The 15594-nt window shown below is 52.5% G+C and overlaps 3 protein-coding genes across 3 annotated transcripts; 2 read left to right on the top strand and 1 right to left on the bottom strand.

Moving 5' to 3' along the window:
* Nucleotides 1-1115: 1115 nt before the first annotated feature.
* On the top strand, nucleotides 1116-2222 carry EsH8_IV_000794 (uncharacterized protein; the record flags this gene model as incomplete). Its single annotated transcript, XM_083265684.1, has 3 exons — nucleotides 1116-1313; nucleotides 1411-2013; nucleotides 2088-2222. The coding sequence occupies 3 exons, from the start codon at nucleotides 1116-1118 to the stop codon at nucleotides 2220-2222; spliced, it is 936 nt and encodes a 311-aa protein (XP_083124579.1).
* A 4998-nt stretch (nucleotides 2223-7220) lies between these two features.
* Nucleotides 7221-8593, bottom strand: EsH8_IV_000793 (uncharacterized protein; the record flags this gene model as incomplete). The annotated part of the gene is made up of 4 exons (XM_083265683.1): nucleotides 7221-7784; nucleotides 7847-8014; nucleotides 8070-8237; nucleotides 8288-8593. The coding sequence occupies 4 exons, from the start codon at nucleotides 8591-8593 to the stop codon at nucleotides 7221-7223; spliced, it is 1206 nt and encodes a 401-aa protein (XP_083124578.1).
* Nucleotides 8594-14682: 6089 nt separating this feature from the next.
* EsH8_IV_000792 (uncharacterized protein) lies at nucleotides 14683-15242 on the top strand (the record flags this gene model as incomplete). Its single annotated transcript, XM_083265682.1, has 2 exons — nucleotides 14683-14907; nucleotides 15036-15242. 2 exons carry the CDS (start codon nucleotides 14683-14685, stop codon nucleotides 15240-15242), a joined length of 432 nt encoding a protein of 143 aa, XP_083124577.1.
* Nucleotides 15243-15594: the final 352 nt, after the last annotated feature.

Genomic DNA, 15594 nt, shown 5'->3' with positions numbered 1-15594 from the left:
TGTTTCCAAGTTCCGAATTATATCGGACTTGGCAGATCTGACGAGGCTGATAGCCGGAGGACCGACCTGCCCCGTCCATTTCTCAAATTTGCCCCCACAGGGTCTTGGTAAATTTCCGCAAAGGCTGACACAGCTATAACGGCGTGGAGTGCCGATACCTACAATTTCCTCCCGCTACCAAATATGACCGGGAAACAAGTTTTCTCAACACCAAGATATTGCTTGTTTCCCAGCCATGCCGTCACGTTGTCTCTGCTCCAAGCGGTAACCGCGCTAGCTAGCCGCCAACTCGGCCTGATGTATTGTACCCGGCAAGATCAAACCCCCAAATTAGCATTTTGGGATCTTCACTGAAACCAAGAGCAGCTTAATAGTCATCGCTTACGGCAAAGAAGCATCAGTTGGCCTCGTAATATAGGGTATTGTATTTTAGAGTGGCTACTCTGTCATCCGTCTTCCAATTGCGTACGGTATTCGGGTTCCCCCCTTCCGTCTTGGACACCACTGATTTGGTAAGGGTGGCTTGAAGGTTTGCCTTTTTAAGAGTCATTATTCTCAACCCCGGTGCTGTTCTGTCTTAGGTTTCCAGTGCCTCTGATTTTAAGTGTCTGACAAGCGGGTACTGCCGTCTCACCTTTCTTTCCCTTTGCTCAGGAGCCAGTTGCTAGGGTGCTTTCGCTGTTTGATAGCCAATCGAATATTCACTTTTGACAGGCGGGGCTGAGAGTATGCCTATCCTTTCTGGTCGATTAGCTTGGCATATCTTGATTGGAAGCCACGGCTGTGTTTGACAGTACGAAGCCACCAACATGGCTGACTACATGTGAACGATTGTTAACATCTCAGAAGGAGAAGTGAGGGTACGAAGTCTGACACTGGCAGCGCTAGACTTTGCAGTTTGTTGAAGAGCAAGGTTGAAGGCCGGCTCCAAATATAAAGAGCAGTCCATCTCTCGACATTATCACCCTTCTCACAACAGCAACCACCATCTTCCTCGTTCCTTAACACATTCCTTCAACACATTCCTTCAGCACATTCCCTTAACACATTCCTTTCAACTTTCTCTCCGAATTTCTTTTCGGCAGCTTTATCTTCTTCTCTTCCAGATCGACAAGATGCAGTACTCCACCCTCAAGCTGGCGGTTGCCACCCTGGCTGTCTCCAGCGACGTTGTGCTCGGAGCAGTTGACGCGAACAAGCTCGTTACGGACATCCTGACCCTGACCACCAAGTCGCAGGCTCTCCAAGGCCCTGTGAATGATATCAACTCCCTCAGCGGCACGTTGAACTCGCTTGGTCTGGGCCCCATCCCGGTAAGTGAATTGTACACCAAATGTGCTCCACTTTCCTTGCTTCGGTGTTCCTCACTCGACCTTCTGGACACAGAGCTGACAACTTGCTCTTGTAAAGAAAATCGTCGTCGGCTTTGAAGACATCGCCACTCTGGCCACTGACTCCATCACGGTATCTCTTGGCGCTAGAGACACCGTTGGCGATGTTGCCAGTACCGTTGATGTTGTCGTCGATGCCGCTACCGGTGCCGTTGACAGTACCATTGAAGGTGCCGTCGATGTTGTTGATGGTGCCGCCAAGCCCGTCACTGATGCCGTTGGAGGCTTAGTCAAGTCCGTTACCGGTGTCGTCAATGGTGTCGTCAAGACCGCTACCGGTGTCGTTGATGATGTCGCCGATGTGGTTGATGGTGTCGTCGAGACTGCTACCGACGCCGTCGATGATGTCGGTAATGCTGTTGATGGTGTCGTCAAGACCGCTGCCGGTGCCGTCGATGGTGTCGCCGATGTGGTTGATGATGTCGTCGAGACTGTTACCGATGTTGTTGACACTGTCGTCGAGATCGCCTTGGAAGTTGTAGTTGCCATCGTTGCGGCATTCGACGAGCTTGTGCGCGTCATCGAGGAGCTTCTCGAAAGTCTTATCGGCAAATCTGGCCTGGTTTCTGCCGTCACTGACGCTCTTTTGGAGGCATTGGGACTTCTTGATGGTTCCATCGACGTAAGTGTTAAATCGATCCCCAGGAGCCGAGTTTAGGAAGAATGCAACAGACCACTGATACGCTCTCCCCCCAGGCTCTTGCTTCCGCGATCATCGACCTGTTGGGCGCCGGCAATGTCGATGCTGTCAAGGAAATCACAAGCCAGGCAGATTCCCTCACGGCGACCGTCGACATTGTCGTTGGAGTTCTCTTGGGTGTCACCAACTAAACAATGGCCGAGCCGACATCAATGTACGCACAAATGCAGTCATGAGGGGATGTTGGATGGAACCCCGATTCAATTCTTTAGCTGCTACAAGAAAAGGAGAAGTTGGCTCGAGCATCACCGCTCGCCGACTTACGAACAACAATAACGACGATGACCACAACAGCAGCTTGGGGGCAGTCCCGTTTGGCGACAGTATATTTTATCATGTTCTCATGTCGATCTTTAGACTAATTCTTGAATAATGCAACTGTTTTGAACCCGTTTCTTATGGACGTGCAGAGCCAGTAGTTTATGTCGCTCGATGATCCGCCCGACCACGCAATGTCCGAGGATGATGCCCAGGTTATTTACAAGTACATATACGGGTTTCTTTCTACCCATGTCAGTCCACAAAGGGTCGTTGAATCGTTTAATGTGGTCAACCTAGAAGTTAAGACGACTCATACCTTCATAAATTATAAAATAAAGATTCCAGTCAATCCTGATTAATTTTGCGCTGGGGGTGGTATGTGAAGCTCAACAGCTTAGCATGCCCTGTTCCGGAGCCTGCTGGCACCAGGTCTGGCAGGGATACCGCCATCTTTTCCAACCCTTGCACAATTGAGGTATATGCACACGAAAGATACGATACAACCAGAAGGTACTAGAAATCCAGCCAACCCACCTTCTCTGTAACCAGCTATGCTCCAGACTTTGGAACACATGGCAGGCAAATAAGCAGCCAAGAGGAGGCACACGAACGGTTTCCCGAGTGAATTCTAAAACATTCAATAAAACCAACATAAACCAGAGTATTTTGGTAATTAAACAAGTACGTAAGTCCTCGGTCCGTCGTAGCGACGTCACGTTCATTGACAATGAGCGTCTAGAACGCCGCGGCGTGTTTATCATAAACCCATGCCAACACAAAAGGCACAGCACAGAGCAGGGTTCTCCATGATTTGAACATTATCACACAAAATTTGACGCAAAGAAATTTGCTTATTTGTCTGCCTTGTTGAAGAAATGAAAACGACGCCCGAACAGCAGCCACAACACTTTTGCTGCGCTCCGGAGAGCCCTGGTTGTGTGTTCAGTTGGAACGCCGCCAGATGACCCACCTTCCCCTTTGGGTATTGAGACTCAAAAGTTGATGCACGCATCCCGGCCCAGGGTGGGTCTCTTCGGCATCCGCGGTCCGGGTATTGGCCGGGACGTAGCTCGGCGCCCCATTTGGAGATGCCTTTCAACGCCCTACCCCGTACAGTCTAAGACAGGCCATCCGGCGACTCGGTGGGTGTCGTCGCCCGCCATCTCAGGCGTTCCCGACCTAATGTTGCCCCCTTGGACACCTCTTTTTCTTCTTTTCTTTTTCTATGTTCTGTAGTAGCTTGAAACGCGAGATGAATCCGGGGCGCTACTAAATGCACCCGGGCTCTTTCCTAGGCCAGCGGTGCCAGTCCACGCCCCTGAAGATGCACCTCTGCGCACATCCTGATGATGATGTAGCCTCGGCGTCGACCTAGAAATCGTCAAGCTTCCTCCCATAGCTTCATGGACCTGGGTTGTCAAGGGGATGATCCTCGGTGAGACGAGTGTGTTGCGCGGAGCCGGCGAGGACATCAGTCATGGGGTTCCTGACTGATCAGCTGAGATTTCTGCTCGGGGGCCTTAGCGGCGACTTCCCTCTCGGTGATTTATGGGCTTGCGATGTAAGACCGGTTTCGAAAGCCGACCGACATGAGCTTTCAACATCGGAGATTTTGCCCATTTTCTTCGTCCGCCACAACTGCGCCATGTCTCTTGGCGTTGAACTCTGTGGTTGAAGAAGAAAGAGCCTGACTTGGTCATTCGGCACGGAGTCTGAGTGTGGGAGTTCTGCTCTTTCATGGTCTTCGGCCCGAGATCTTTCACGAAATTTCCCAAGGTTTGTTGTCTTTCTCGGCCGTTTTCCCTTTATACCGTTATACATTTGCACAGGGTTCATATAAAACACAGCCACAACTGCTAAATACATCTTGATACCTCGAGTAAGTCAAGCCCGGATGATCCTTGCTTGGCGAATTGCGCCCTCGGCCAAATCGCCACGGAGTTAGGAGCCTCCTTGGCAACTCCATCGACAGCTCCGACTCTATCTCCACCGCCTCAGATATGAAATCTCAGGAGGTACGATGAAGTCCCCCTTAGGGCTTGTCGGCGCCACTTGGGAGTTGACGCTCAAGGCGGTACGTTGCTGCATATCTTGGCACGCCGGCGTCCTGCCAAGGAGCATATCCGAAGTATGTTCCTGCGGACGCAACCCCGAACACAGAGAGCTGCCAGCTGAGCGATTAATGCCGGCGCTTGCTTTAAATTTTATGCTAATGATGCCTCCAGTGCGTTGGATACGTGTTGTGGGGACGGGTGGAGAGAATGGGGTGTCCATCGACGCTAGAGCTAGGCGGTATAGGCATCTCAACATCATGACTCAACCACATACGACCATACCCACTGGAGAACTCGGGATCCCGTCCGCTCTCCCATAGATAAGCCAGTGAGGGCCGGATTAGTAGTTGGGTCGGTGACGACCAGCGAATACCTGGTGTTGTATGTTTTTGCCTTATATCTTTTGCTGATCACCATGGTTATCATTCGGGTTGCGCGCTTTTACTCACCAGCTTAATTCCTACCCTTAGCTAGCAGCCCTTTCGATATTGATGTATTGTTGGAAAACATTGACTTTGGTCTGTGGGGTGTGTTGAAACACAAAGTACTGCAATGCCGGTCTAGTTAAGAATGCCCTCGAACATACTTCATGCCCACTAGCGACTCTCCCTCCATCCGTTTAAGTTCCCAGAAACCCATGAAGGATCGCGGAGAAGCCGACCACGACATAGAGTATCCGAATAGGCCGTGTTATTAATTGTTGTATTGAAATGAATGAATCGGAATGTCGGGGTTTCAGAGGTTGATTGCTCGTGATCCGAAGCCCTCGAGGCTATTTTATCCCAACCCTCTCTTCCAGTGCAGTCATCCCAGTCCATATGCGCCTAATTGGCCAGCTCGTTCTAAGATTATTTTCTTTCCCGCAACTATTCATAATCTCTTCTGTTTCGGTGTGCGTTGAGTACTCGAAATAAAAGAGACGGGCGTGGATTTCGAACGTTGATGGGGGAGAAGAGGCCAATGTGAATGCGGGTTGAAAAAGTCCCCCCCCAGAGACACCGGCGATGCACGAGAAGGTCAGGCGGGATAGATCAAGCACGGCGGGTCTCATGCGTTTGAGTCTTGGGGCATATGCCGCCGAGACTGGCACGGAATACCCTTCATTCTGCCTAGATATGTACAGGGGTTCATTGACTTTCTGGACAACAGACTAGGCATATGGAAGCAGCTCTAACAGACCTCTCATATTCTTTAGAAAAAGGAACGTAAAAATGCGAAACACCTCGAGCATTCTTCATCTTGCGTGCGTTTGTCTAGACGTCCTCAAGGCAAAAGCCTGACGAGGGGGCATGAGCGTGCCAACCAGCCTTGACGAGGAAGGGGGTTTCCCGGCTCAGAGAAGATACCAAAGATTCACAAGATGGCAACCTGCCCCGTATCTTCTGCTTCTCAGAGTGATGTGATATCGGTTTACCACGACTAGCCGAGGACGGGAGAAGCCCCGTCTCTTCATAACCCCCACTTCCCCGGGCTCCGGCAACCGAGACGGGGTGACCGGCGTTCGGTACCCCGGGTGGCCATTGTTGGGCCTCCCGGACCCCCGCCCGTGCCCCTTAGGGCAATTGGCTGGAGAGAACAAAATGTCACGTATTCTCAACCCCAAACCCTAGGCAGACACGCGTGTTCAAGAGGAGCAGCGGTGGCATTGGGAGGGGGGGGGGCTGTAGCGTTGCTGCCGCTGCTGCTTTGCCCACGCTAGCAATTCTTCTCTCGCCTAGCTTACACGGCACTGCAAACCACACCCATCAACCCGCCTACGTGAGAGATCACCGCAAGACCAAGCGGACAACCAACTACAGAACCCCCCCCCCCTCATTGTCAGTAGCTGCTGCCCGCGTCACATTCTCCCAGACGAGCCGACAAGAGGGTGTGCCCAGCACCTCCGCAGCCCAACGTATGGATTTCAACGGGCCACCGGGGGACCTCACCTCAGCTGCTGCCCGCAGTCCATGGATGTCCCGCCTGCCCCCCCCCCTTTCCCCCTCTTTCCTCGCGAACCCAACCACCTCCGGAGTGGACGACGTCCAATGCCCACCACACCTCTCTGATCGCCCCCTCCGCCCACCAAGGCTTCCCCAGCGCCACACACCGCTCCCGCCTCCGCATTCCTGGCGCCGGCCAAGGGCCAACGTCGCATCGGCATCCCGACACGAGGTAGCATCGCTCCCGATCGACGGTCAGCGCACACACAAACACACATTCTCAGCGAGGAAATGCCGGCAGGATCATTTTATCGTGAGCGAGGGCGGCGAACAATCAGGTGTGGGCAATTTTTTCTTGTAATTTCTGAAAAATCGGATGTGCCATTATTTCATACCAGTCCTAGCAGCCATCTCCTCCGATTCCATTCCAACTATCCACCGCGAGCCTTCCTCGCCTTCGACAAGAGTGTATATACAAGAAAAGAATTAAGGTCTACTACTAGTCGGCTGGTCTGGCCTCTGTTCGTGAGAGTCGTGTAACCTGTTTGTTGCAGAATAGAATTAAGTACCCATCCCATGTTCGCCTGAAATATCATTATCCAATGCCTTGCCATCCGGCTTGTGTACCTTTGCCTATTCCGGCTTTTCCAGTTCGTCATAAAAGAGCGTAATTTGGGTATATCGGTAATATCCATGCCGTCGTAGCCTTGAGCTTGTCGTAAAAGTCGTCCGGACCAAAAAATGCTCGGTTCATTAACCCCAGATGGATTACCGTTTGGTACCGAGGGGATGCCGTAGAAGTGTAGCCAAATATTCATATAAGAGCGATAAATGCTGAATTCAGATGGAATGAAAGTAAGAACCAGAAAACCTGTATCTCAAGGTTGAATGCTTAGAGCAGCGCGACAACACCAACGAGACCAGCCAGCATGGCAGCGGCCGGTGCTCTCAGGGCCTCGCCAGCGTTGGGAGGGACCACAACTGGAGCGGTGGTTGCCGCGGTGGTCTGCACGGTGGTCACCGGGATGGTCACGGCGCTGGTGGTGCCAACAACAACGGTGCTGGGCGCTCTGGTTTGCGTGGCGTAGACTGTTCCAGAGACGGTTACGTAGATGAACGAGTGCTTAGTTACGACTTCGTCGCTGCCGACCGTGACAGGCACAGTCACGTCAACCTGCTTTGTCTTGGTCACAGGGATGACCTCGGTGATGGTGTGCGCCTTGGTGACATAGATCTTCTTCGTTCCAGTGAGGGTCACCCAGAAGGTCGATTCTCCCTCGACGGTCTTGTAGGTGGTCTCTGGCTTCGTGATGGTCTCATAGACCTCGGTGGACACGTGCTTTGTGGTAATCAGGGTCGTGTACACATCCACAGTGGTCTGGACCTTGGTCACAATCGTGGAAGTTGTGGTGTAGACCAGAGTCTTAGTCTCGCCATCTACCACCTTGGTCACGGTCTGTGTTGCCATCGTTAGTCCAAGCGGGCTCAGCATGACTTTCTCCTTGAATGTTTACTTACAACTGGGCAAACTGTTGTAAGTGTCGTGTAATCGACATCCTTCTCTGTCTTTGTGACATCCGGAAGCTTCACGGTTTCCCAAACCTTGGTCGGGACTTCGGTAATGATGGTCGAAGTCTCGGTGTATGTCTTGGTAACTGTCTGGCCATCCTGAGTAATAGTCTTGGTCTGTCCGAGGTTGTCAGCAAATTGCAGTATTTCCCAAGATCGTCTTGAGACTCACGTGTGGGATCAGGCTCGTAATGGTCGTGTACTCAATCTCCTTGGTCTTTTCAATGACTGTAGGGCCAGGAACAGTCTCGATGATCTTGGTTGGGACCTTCTCGACAACCGTAGAAACCTCAGTGACAGTGGTGACGTAGGTGTGGCCCGGGCCAGTGATGGTCTTGGTCTGCGGTCTTGTTAGCTTTGGAAGGGCGATTTCCTGGCATTTCGACTTACCACAGGCTTCCATTTCGTGTAGGTGGTGTACTCCACGTCCGTCTCCGTGGCATACTCGGTTGGGCCAGGAATCGTCTCATATACGGTGGTGGGAACTTTGGTCACCACTGTGGAAGTCGTGGTGATGGTCTCATAGTACGTCGTACCGTGGCCGGGCTTCGTAACCGTTACCGGGCATAGAGTGGTGTAAGTGGTCACAATTTCCGTGACCTTGGTAATGGTTTTATCCTTGCCCTTGTCGTGGTCATGATCCTCAGTTGCGAGGACTGTTGCGGCCAACGCCAAGAGAGCAGTGGTGAACTTCATGGCTGCGGGTGTGTTTGGTGAGAGGAATCAACGAGAGATACTCTTGAAACGATGGTTGGAGGAAACGAGGGGTTCAACTAGGCTTCAGCTAGAGCGAGAGTCTCTTAAGTAACCTTAACGAACGAGTTACTTGACAGCACAATGCCACCAAAAGGGGGTTGGCTGGGAGATGGGGAGAGGTTGGGGAAAGCTGCAAGAGGATGGGGAGATGGGGAAAGAAGGTTCGAAGAAGGCGGGATGGCTGGTATGCTTATATCTTGAGGCCGCGAACAGGTGGCCGGCTTGCCCGGCCTGCCTGTGGACGGCAAGACGAGGAGACGAAGAAGCAAAGGGCGGAGGTCGCGATGACATCTTCGGCCTTGTCCAACACCTCTCGACGATCTCCACTGCGGCTTGCAGTAGTCTTGGGCAAAGTGGGCGGCAGACAGGCTACTGTCTGACCCATGGAGGGGAATGCGGGAGGTGGAGAGACAGGGAACATGGTGCCAAGTCTGTGATACGAGAAAAGACGATCTTGGGGTATGCAGAGGAGAGTCGGGAAGAGCCTGGAGCTTCATTTGTGGCTGGAGAGCGAGTTCGATGGGACGAAGGTGAGGTCGATGTTGTTGGAAAGGCCCGTGGTGTGCGTCAATGAAAACCCCGTCTCGGCCGAACTACGACACTGCAGAGGAAGACGCGCTAGAACTAGAAGTCGGAGGATGAGGCATACGCCATCCGGTATGCGTAGCTCGAATGCAGCTAAGAGACGAGGTTGGACGACGACAACAGGGCTCGACAAGGTTCAGTGCTACCTTGTCAGGCTGGCCGTTGGACAGGTAGCTTGGGTGATGAAAGTGACGAATAGGAAGGAGTGTGGTGGCTGGCCAGGGCCGATGGCATTGCAGTTTGCAGGACGGCCAAACAAAGCCACCCTCATCCCTGTCAGTGATGTCGTCTGGGCATCGACGCCGACGCGATGGTTGTCAGCGCAGGCTTCAAGGGTGGGCTGTTTTCAGGCATGGCCAACTCTGAAGATGACGGTACATAACGGTGTGGTTAATATAATTCGAGCCATTTGTGTGGTGAGCTCTCCGGTATCCCTCGGCCAATGGTGGCCAGAAGGATTTGGTACCGGCCGCGAACAAGAGTCAACGTCAGTCTCGCCGGACATGTTGCCAACTCCGCCTCACGAGATGGCCAAAAGTCGGGCAAGGCAGCACTGCAGGCTGCGTAGTGAGTGGCCATGGTATTATTTTTTTATGGTGAAGATCCCCCTCATTGCGGCTGTCTGTGCCGCAACCCGACGAGCACGTCTTCGTCTTTGCAATTGATGGAACATGCTCAAATCGAAACACAGTCGGCTGCGGACAGAAAATCGACACCTTCACACGCCAGATGGTCAAACAGAACTTGGGCCGTCAGTTATTTTCAAGCCACATTTGCGTTGATTAACTTTCGCTGGCACGAGCTGGACGTGAGGCGGACTGAATTGATGCATAATATTCTTATTGTTGGACAAGCATATTGTGTTGCTTATTGTGCATCGAGAGGGGCTCGTGTCCATGTCGTGGCACAGAACCCAAGGATATGCAGCTCGCGTGGCAGGACCAATGAAGAGACGCATCAGGGCTGCAGGCTAAAATTCGCGGTGTACAGGAACGCGTTCGACCAGCTTAACAGGCCGGCTTTGGACGAGGCACAAAACTTGATTTGGTGTGGTCGCTAAACTCTTGCAACGAGCCGCGAGTACGATGAACAAGCCAACGCCGGGCAAAGCCAAGAGGCTGGGCGTTGGAAGAAACTAGACCTCGGGAACCTGCCTCGTACGTCCAACAGGAACGGGTAGTTGGTGATATCGCCTCGATGCATCTCAATCAGCTGAACACCGTGGCTGAGTTATCGCCCGAACAGCGACTGAGAGTCCAAGGTGCCGCGTGGTATGAGTGAGTCCGACATGTCCGTGGGCTGGGATCGCATGCTCGGCAGGGTTAAAGAAGTGCCGCTGTTGCCCGAGTATTCCCAGCGATCGCCAAAGTGGCCCAAAGTTTACCGCAGGACACACCCCTGGCTCGCCCGAGCTAGCCCCCATCTGCTCTGGACTGATGTGTTGGTTGCTAACAAGAATAGCAGCATTTACCGACAGAATAAGGGAGGGGGGAGATCCTGGAGGGATAGTCAAGTGAGCATCCAAGGCGGCGACGACTCTGGAGTGGGCAGACAGAGCTTGACGAGGCAGAGCACGCACATTATGCTTATTGGACAGGGTTTATCGTGTGCCCAAGTAAATGGAAACGGGAAGATGAAAGTATGACAAACGGATCAGACTGTGCATACAACAAAAGCTCCAAAGTTCTTGGAAGTTGTACCGTGGGCGGATAAGCCGAGTCGTGGTGGCGCCATCGGAGCCGGGTGGATGCTGACCGTCAGCAGAAAAAGACGCAGTCTTTCATAATCCTCGCATCGCTGCATTGGGGTCAATGTGCCTCTATGGCCGACGTTGTAGGCGGATTCTCTTCACTTTCCGGGGTCTCTGTGGTTGAGGATACCCCGGCCAGATGCCTTCTTTCCTCTACGCGGCAGCCGGTTGGTGAAGGAACGTTGTGACACGCTGGCAACCCAATGCCATGGATTTCCATTCCTTCTCATGTCCCTGGTCTCCAGCCAAGGGGTTTTTTGGCTGGTAGGGTGGCAGGGTGGCAGGGTGGCCGAGGCCTAGATGGTCATCGAAGATGGTTGGCATGATGAGGCCTTCGGGGAGCGGCATTGTTGCCCAGGCCAGAACCAGGAACTGGCTGCAAGTGGCATGCAGAGGCGGACGCCGAGCAAGGGACAGGGGACGTGGGCGAGAGAGAGAAAAATGGGACCGGGACGTCCAAGCCTGATGCATGTCGGTGTGAGATGGTTTTGTGGGGAATATTGGGACCGGGCATGGGACAAACAGATGAGAAGTGACGAGCATGACGGGAGGCAAGCCTGACCGGGTGGTCCAAGACGACGAAAATCTGACCAGAATCATGGAAGAAAGCCCTGGAAACCAGAGAAGCAGAGGAGGGAAGGTTGGGGCTGAAATGTGATGGTGTGGTGTGGTTGCCATCTCAACCTTGCATGCGGATACACTCACTTGCATTTGCCTATGGATTCCGCCGCACACGTTTCTCCGCAACTTTACAGAGACGCTTCCGGCCCCCAATACTCAAGGCCAGAGCAGGGTAACCGGCGGTTATACTTTGCAAAGAACCAACGAGTTGCCTGGACTATGGGCGCCGTTATGCAGCCGCATGCAAAGTCGACTCAGATGTGAGCTCCCAGCCGGGCGCATTGCATAAACTGCATGCACAAAGTACCGATACGAGCCTTGAGAGAACAACCTTTTCGAACGACAACGAATATCGCGGGGGTGAGCTGACCAAGGAGAGGAGGGGAGGCTTGCATAGCATGAGGTAGGGCGCGGCGCTGTGGGACGAGATGAACCCAAGGTTCTCCCCCATCGCCCCTCCCGGCACATTGTCCCTCAGGTACCGGCCGCCCTAGACTCCAAATCATATTAGCGTTTACCAAGAAACACCATTCTCCGCTGTCTGGTACGGGTACGTCGATACTTTTCTAGCCGCACTTTTATTGTTGGCATACTGCCGCTTCTACCGTTGTTGTTTCTCAAAGTCTAATCATCATTTGAGTGACATTTGCCACGCGCTGGCCCACATCTCTCGTTGTTGCCATTGAGTGGGCACAAAGCCCGTGCGCCGGCGCACCTACCTTACCTTAATCCGAGGATGTGCAACGGGTACGTACCATACATTATACAGTTACCTCGCTTCCGTTCCCCGCTCAACCTCACCATGACTTCCATCCCTCCCCCCCGCCGCTTCCTACCGAATGGTGTTCGATCCTCATCTTGCGTCATCGCCAACACGTCGCTCGCTAGCTTCCTCTTGGTTCCTTGGTTACTTGGAAGGCCCAGCAGCGTCTGCTGGGAAGATCCCTCACTAGTTGGCTCCGTTGCACCCATTGAATGATTACAGCACGACGAAAGAGACACCATCGATTAGGAGGGGAAGTAGGACCGATGGCCTGAGTACACCATGCATCATCTGCAGGTCTCACACATGACAGCCCACCAAACGTCGCGCTTCTTGCTTTTTCCAGTTACTAGTTCCCGTCCAGCACCCCAGAACCAGCAGGCCGCTGCCTCCCAAGCCCTTGCTGCACACGTCCAATGGCCTCTTCCGAGGACAGGCTGCACCGCTCGACTCTGCCACCATTGCACTAACGTCCCTCGGCCCAGCCCTCTTGGGTCTACATCACGCGTGTGGCGTCTCTGGCCGGCTTCCGCTGGCTTCCTGTCGCACCTGATGGTGATGTTCCTACCATATACCATAGACGAGTCAAGGCAAGCCCGAGCCCATCCGATAATCCGCGGCCCCTAGCATGACTATAGTGTCCATATTGGCTTGGATCACACCGCCGCCCAACCATTGGCCTCTGCGTAAGACTAATCTGCCTTGGATTACTTCCCCGCTGCTGCTGCACGAAAGTTCTCGCAAAAAGCTCTTCCGGTCAACTTGTTATTTCACTCTTCATAACTTAACGACTTATGCTTGCCGTTTGACTAACAGCTTTTCTTCCATGACACTGATTGCTTGGCCATAGACCTGGGCTACTTTATGCTTGGCGAGCTCATTTCTTATTGCTATCAGCAGGTTCTCCTTTTTATTCCCTTCCCTGGACGTTCTTGCTTGGTCTCCGTGGCTCAGGTATATCTGCACGGTAACATTATCGATTTACTTTGGCAATAACCGCCTCTAGGCCTGTCGCTCTTCAGTGGAGACAAGTTGGTGATGGCGTTTTAACAGACAGCACGGTCAAGCTCCGCTCTGGGAAGCATCTTGAGTCAACAATGCATTAATGATTCATCGCCTTTCCAGATTTCTGTCCCTACGAACCTTCCACAGAGCCAGGGGATTTCTGGGCCAAAACCGCCCAGATGCTTGATCCGGAAGATACCGATGATGCTTCTAGAAACATTCGAAACGCTCGTTCAATCCGTTAAACCACAGAAAATTTCATCTTGGGAGGAATGAATCTCTCCGAAGGGGCATAAATACGACATTCTGTTTTTGTGCGGAGGTGGCCGGTGTAGCTAATCCAACTTCGTCAGAAAACCAAGCACTTTTACTCCATTCACATGGCTGATACAGGCCAACACCCTAGCCTTTTACAGGCATGTTGGGTTTCATCTTTCAGGGTTAGACATTACCTCAGTTGGAGATGCCGTTTCTGGAAAGAAGCACTGGGGACAAGAGGTTCCATAATGCCACAGTCATCCAGTGTTCATCTCACGACCGAAACCAGCCATGGCCCATGCCCTCAGCCACACCAGATCCGGATATTTGGAACTCTCCCATAGAGCCATCTGAGACCACGAACATTCCCCGGAGGTGCCTCGCGCAGGCCGTGATGCTGGTGTTTCGACTGCCCCGTATGACTGAAAAATGCGGACGAATCCTGTGCCATGAAGTTTGGAGCAGCCAATACCGCATTTTCCTTCTCTGAGCTCTCTTAGCCTAGTTCTGGGGTGGAAGTGACTAGACTAAACCGGGTTTTCTAGACGCCACGATGTGCAGATTGCCATGTCTTGGCGCGAGAATGCCTGAACCGCTGCGATAGCTGCTGCGATTCTCAGAGAACGTGGGTATATTCTTTTGCCCGCTTAAACGCTCTGTTGTTCGCTTCTTTGTTCATTTTGACGAGTCTTAACCAAAACCAAACTTCGACCTTTGTCTTCAACTGCGTGGCGTGGCGGTCCAGGAACACCACGTTCTTGACACGCGAGTGTAGGGCAGAGGGGAATGCACCAAGCCACGTCGCGGAGCGCGCTGTCAAATGGGCAGCGAAGCGTACCTTGTATTCAGCATCACATTCATTTTTGGATATGAGAAAACCACTCTAATCGCTGGCCAAAAGAATATGCCGACGTATCTCGCCAAGTTCGAGGACATAAATATACGAGGCCAGTCGTCTGCCCTTCGAAATAATCTCACCGGCCTTTGACCCCCAGCACCAAGCATCACCACATCTCCAGCTACGATCTCTTCCGAAAATCACAAAAGATGACAGCACGCCATTGCCTTATTCTTGTGCAATCCTCGCCGGAGAAGCCGCCCAGTGCATTTACCGTGCGCATCCCCCCTGACCGCGAAGCTCGGGACCTGCTAGAGACTATTCGAACCAGACTCCAGGAGATCGACATGGAAAAGGGCAAAGGTTTCAAGCAATTCTTCAAGACCTACATTTGCCTCCAAAGACGTGAGGTCCTGGTGGCGACTTTACGGCCGGTAAGTTACTCCGCTTCAGTCGCTCACCACACTTGGACCTCGTCTCCCGATCCCAGTTGCCAGCCCCGGGATCCCAATACCACTTCGAAACCTCAAGTAAAAGTAAATTCTAACAACATTGTCGACAGGTGAAAGCCAATAACTTGGAAACTCTTCCTCCATGCGACGCGCTGGTCAAGACCTCCCTCCTCAATGACGCCCTCACGAAGGCCCTTCTCAACCCAGACTCTATGGACTCGACATTCTGCAACCACTTTTTCGAACTATACAATGACGTATTCGTGGACGTTGCACGACAGGATGGCCGTGTTCAACTTCCCAGGAAGGCCCTGTAGATACGGCACAAGACTCCTCCGGCAGTGAAGGGGGCCTTGGGAGCTCTTGTGCCGGTTATTGGGACCGGATGTGGGGTTTTGTTGAGGATGCTAGATTGCATCTAGACAATTAGCCTGTGAACGAGACACGGAAAGGCGGAGGTAGCATATTCCAATTAGAGATTGTTGTACCATTAGATTTATAGACTTGCATGATTTATTTTTTTGGAGGAGGGGGGGGGATGGGAGTCTGGAAAAAGCAACATAGATATTTAGAGCTTCCGAAGGCAGTTACACCGTTATTGAAAACAGTTGAAAAGTTTCAAGAAAGCCCCCTAATGAACGATGAGAAATCTATGGGCGAATAAAACTC

Source organism: Colletotrichum jinshuiense, chromosome 4 (genome assembly GCF_051148585.1).
Source record: "Colletotrichum jinshuiense chromosome 4, complete sequence".
In the NCBI taxonomy this organism is placed as follows: Eukaryota; Fungi; Ascomycota; class Sordariomycetes; order Glomerellales; family Glomerellaceae; genus Colletotrichum; species Colletotrichum jinshuiense.
This window is presented reverse-complemented; position numbering and strand designations above follow the sequence as displayed.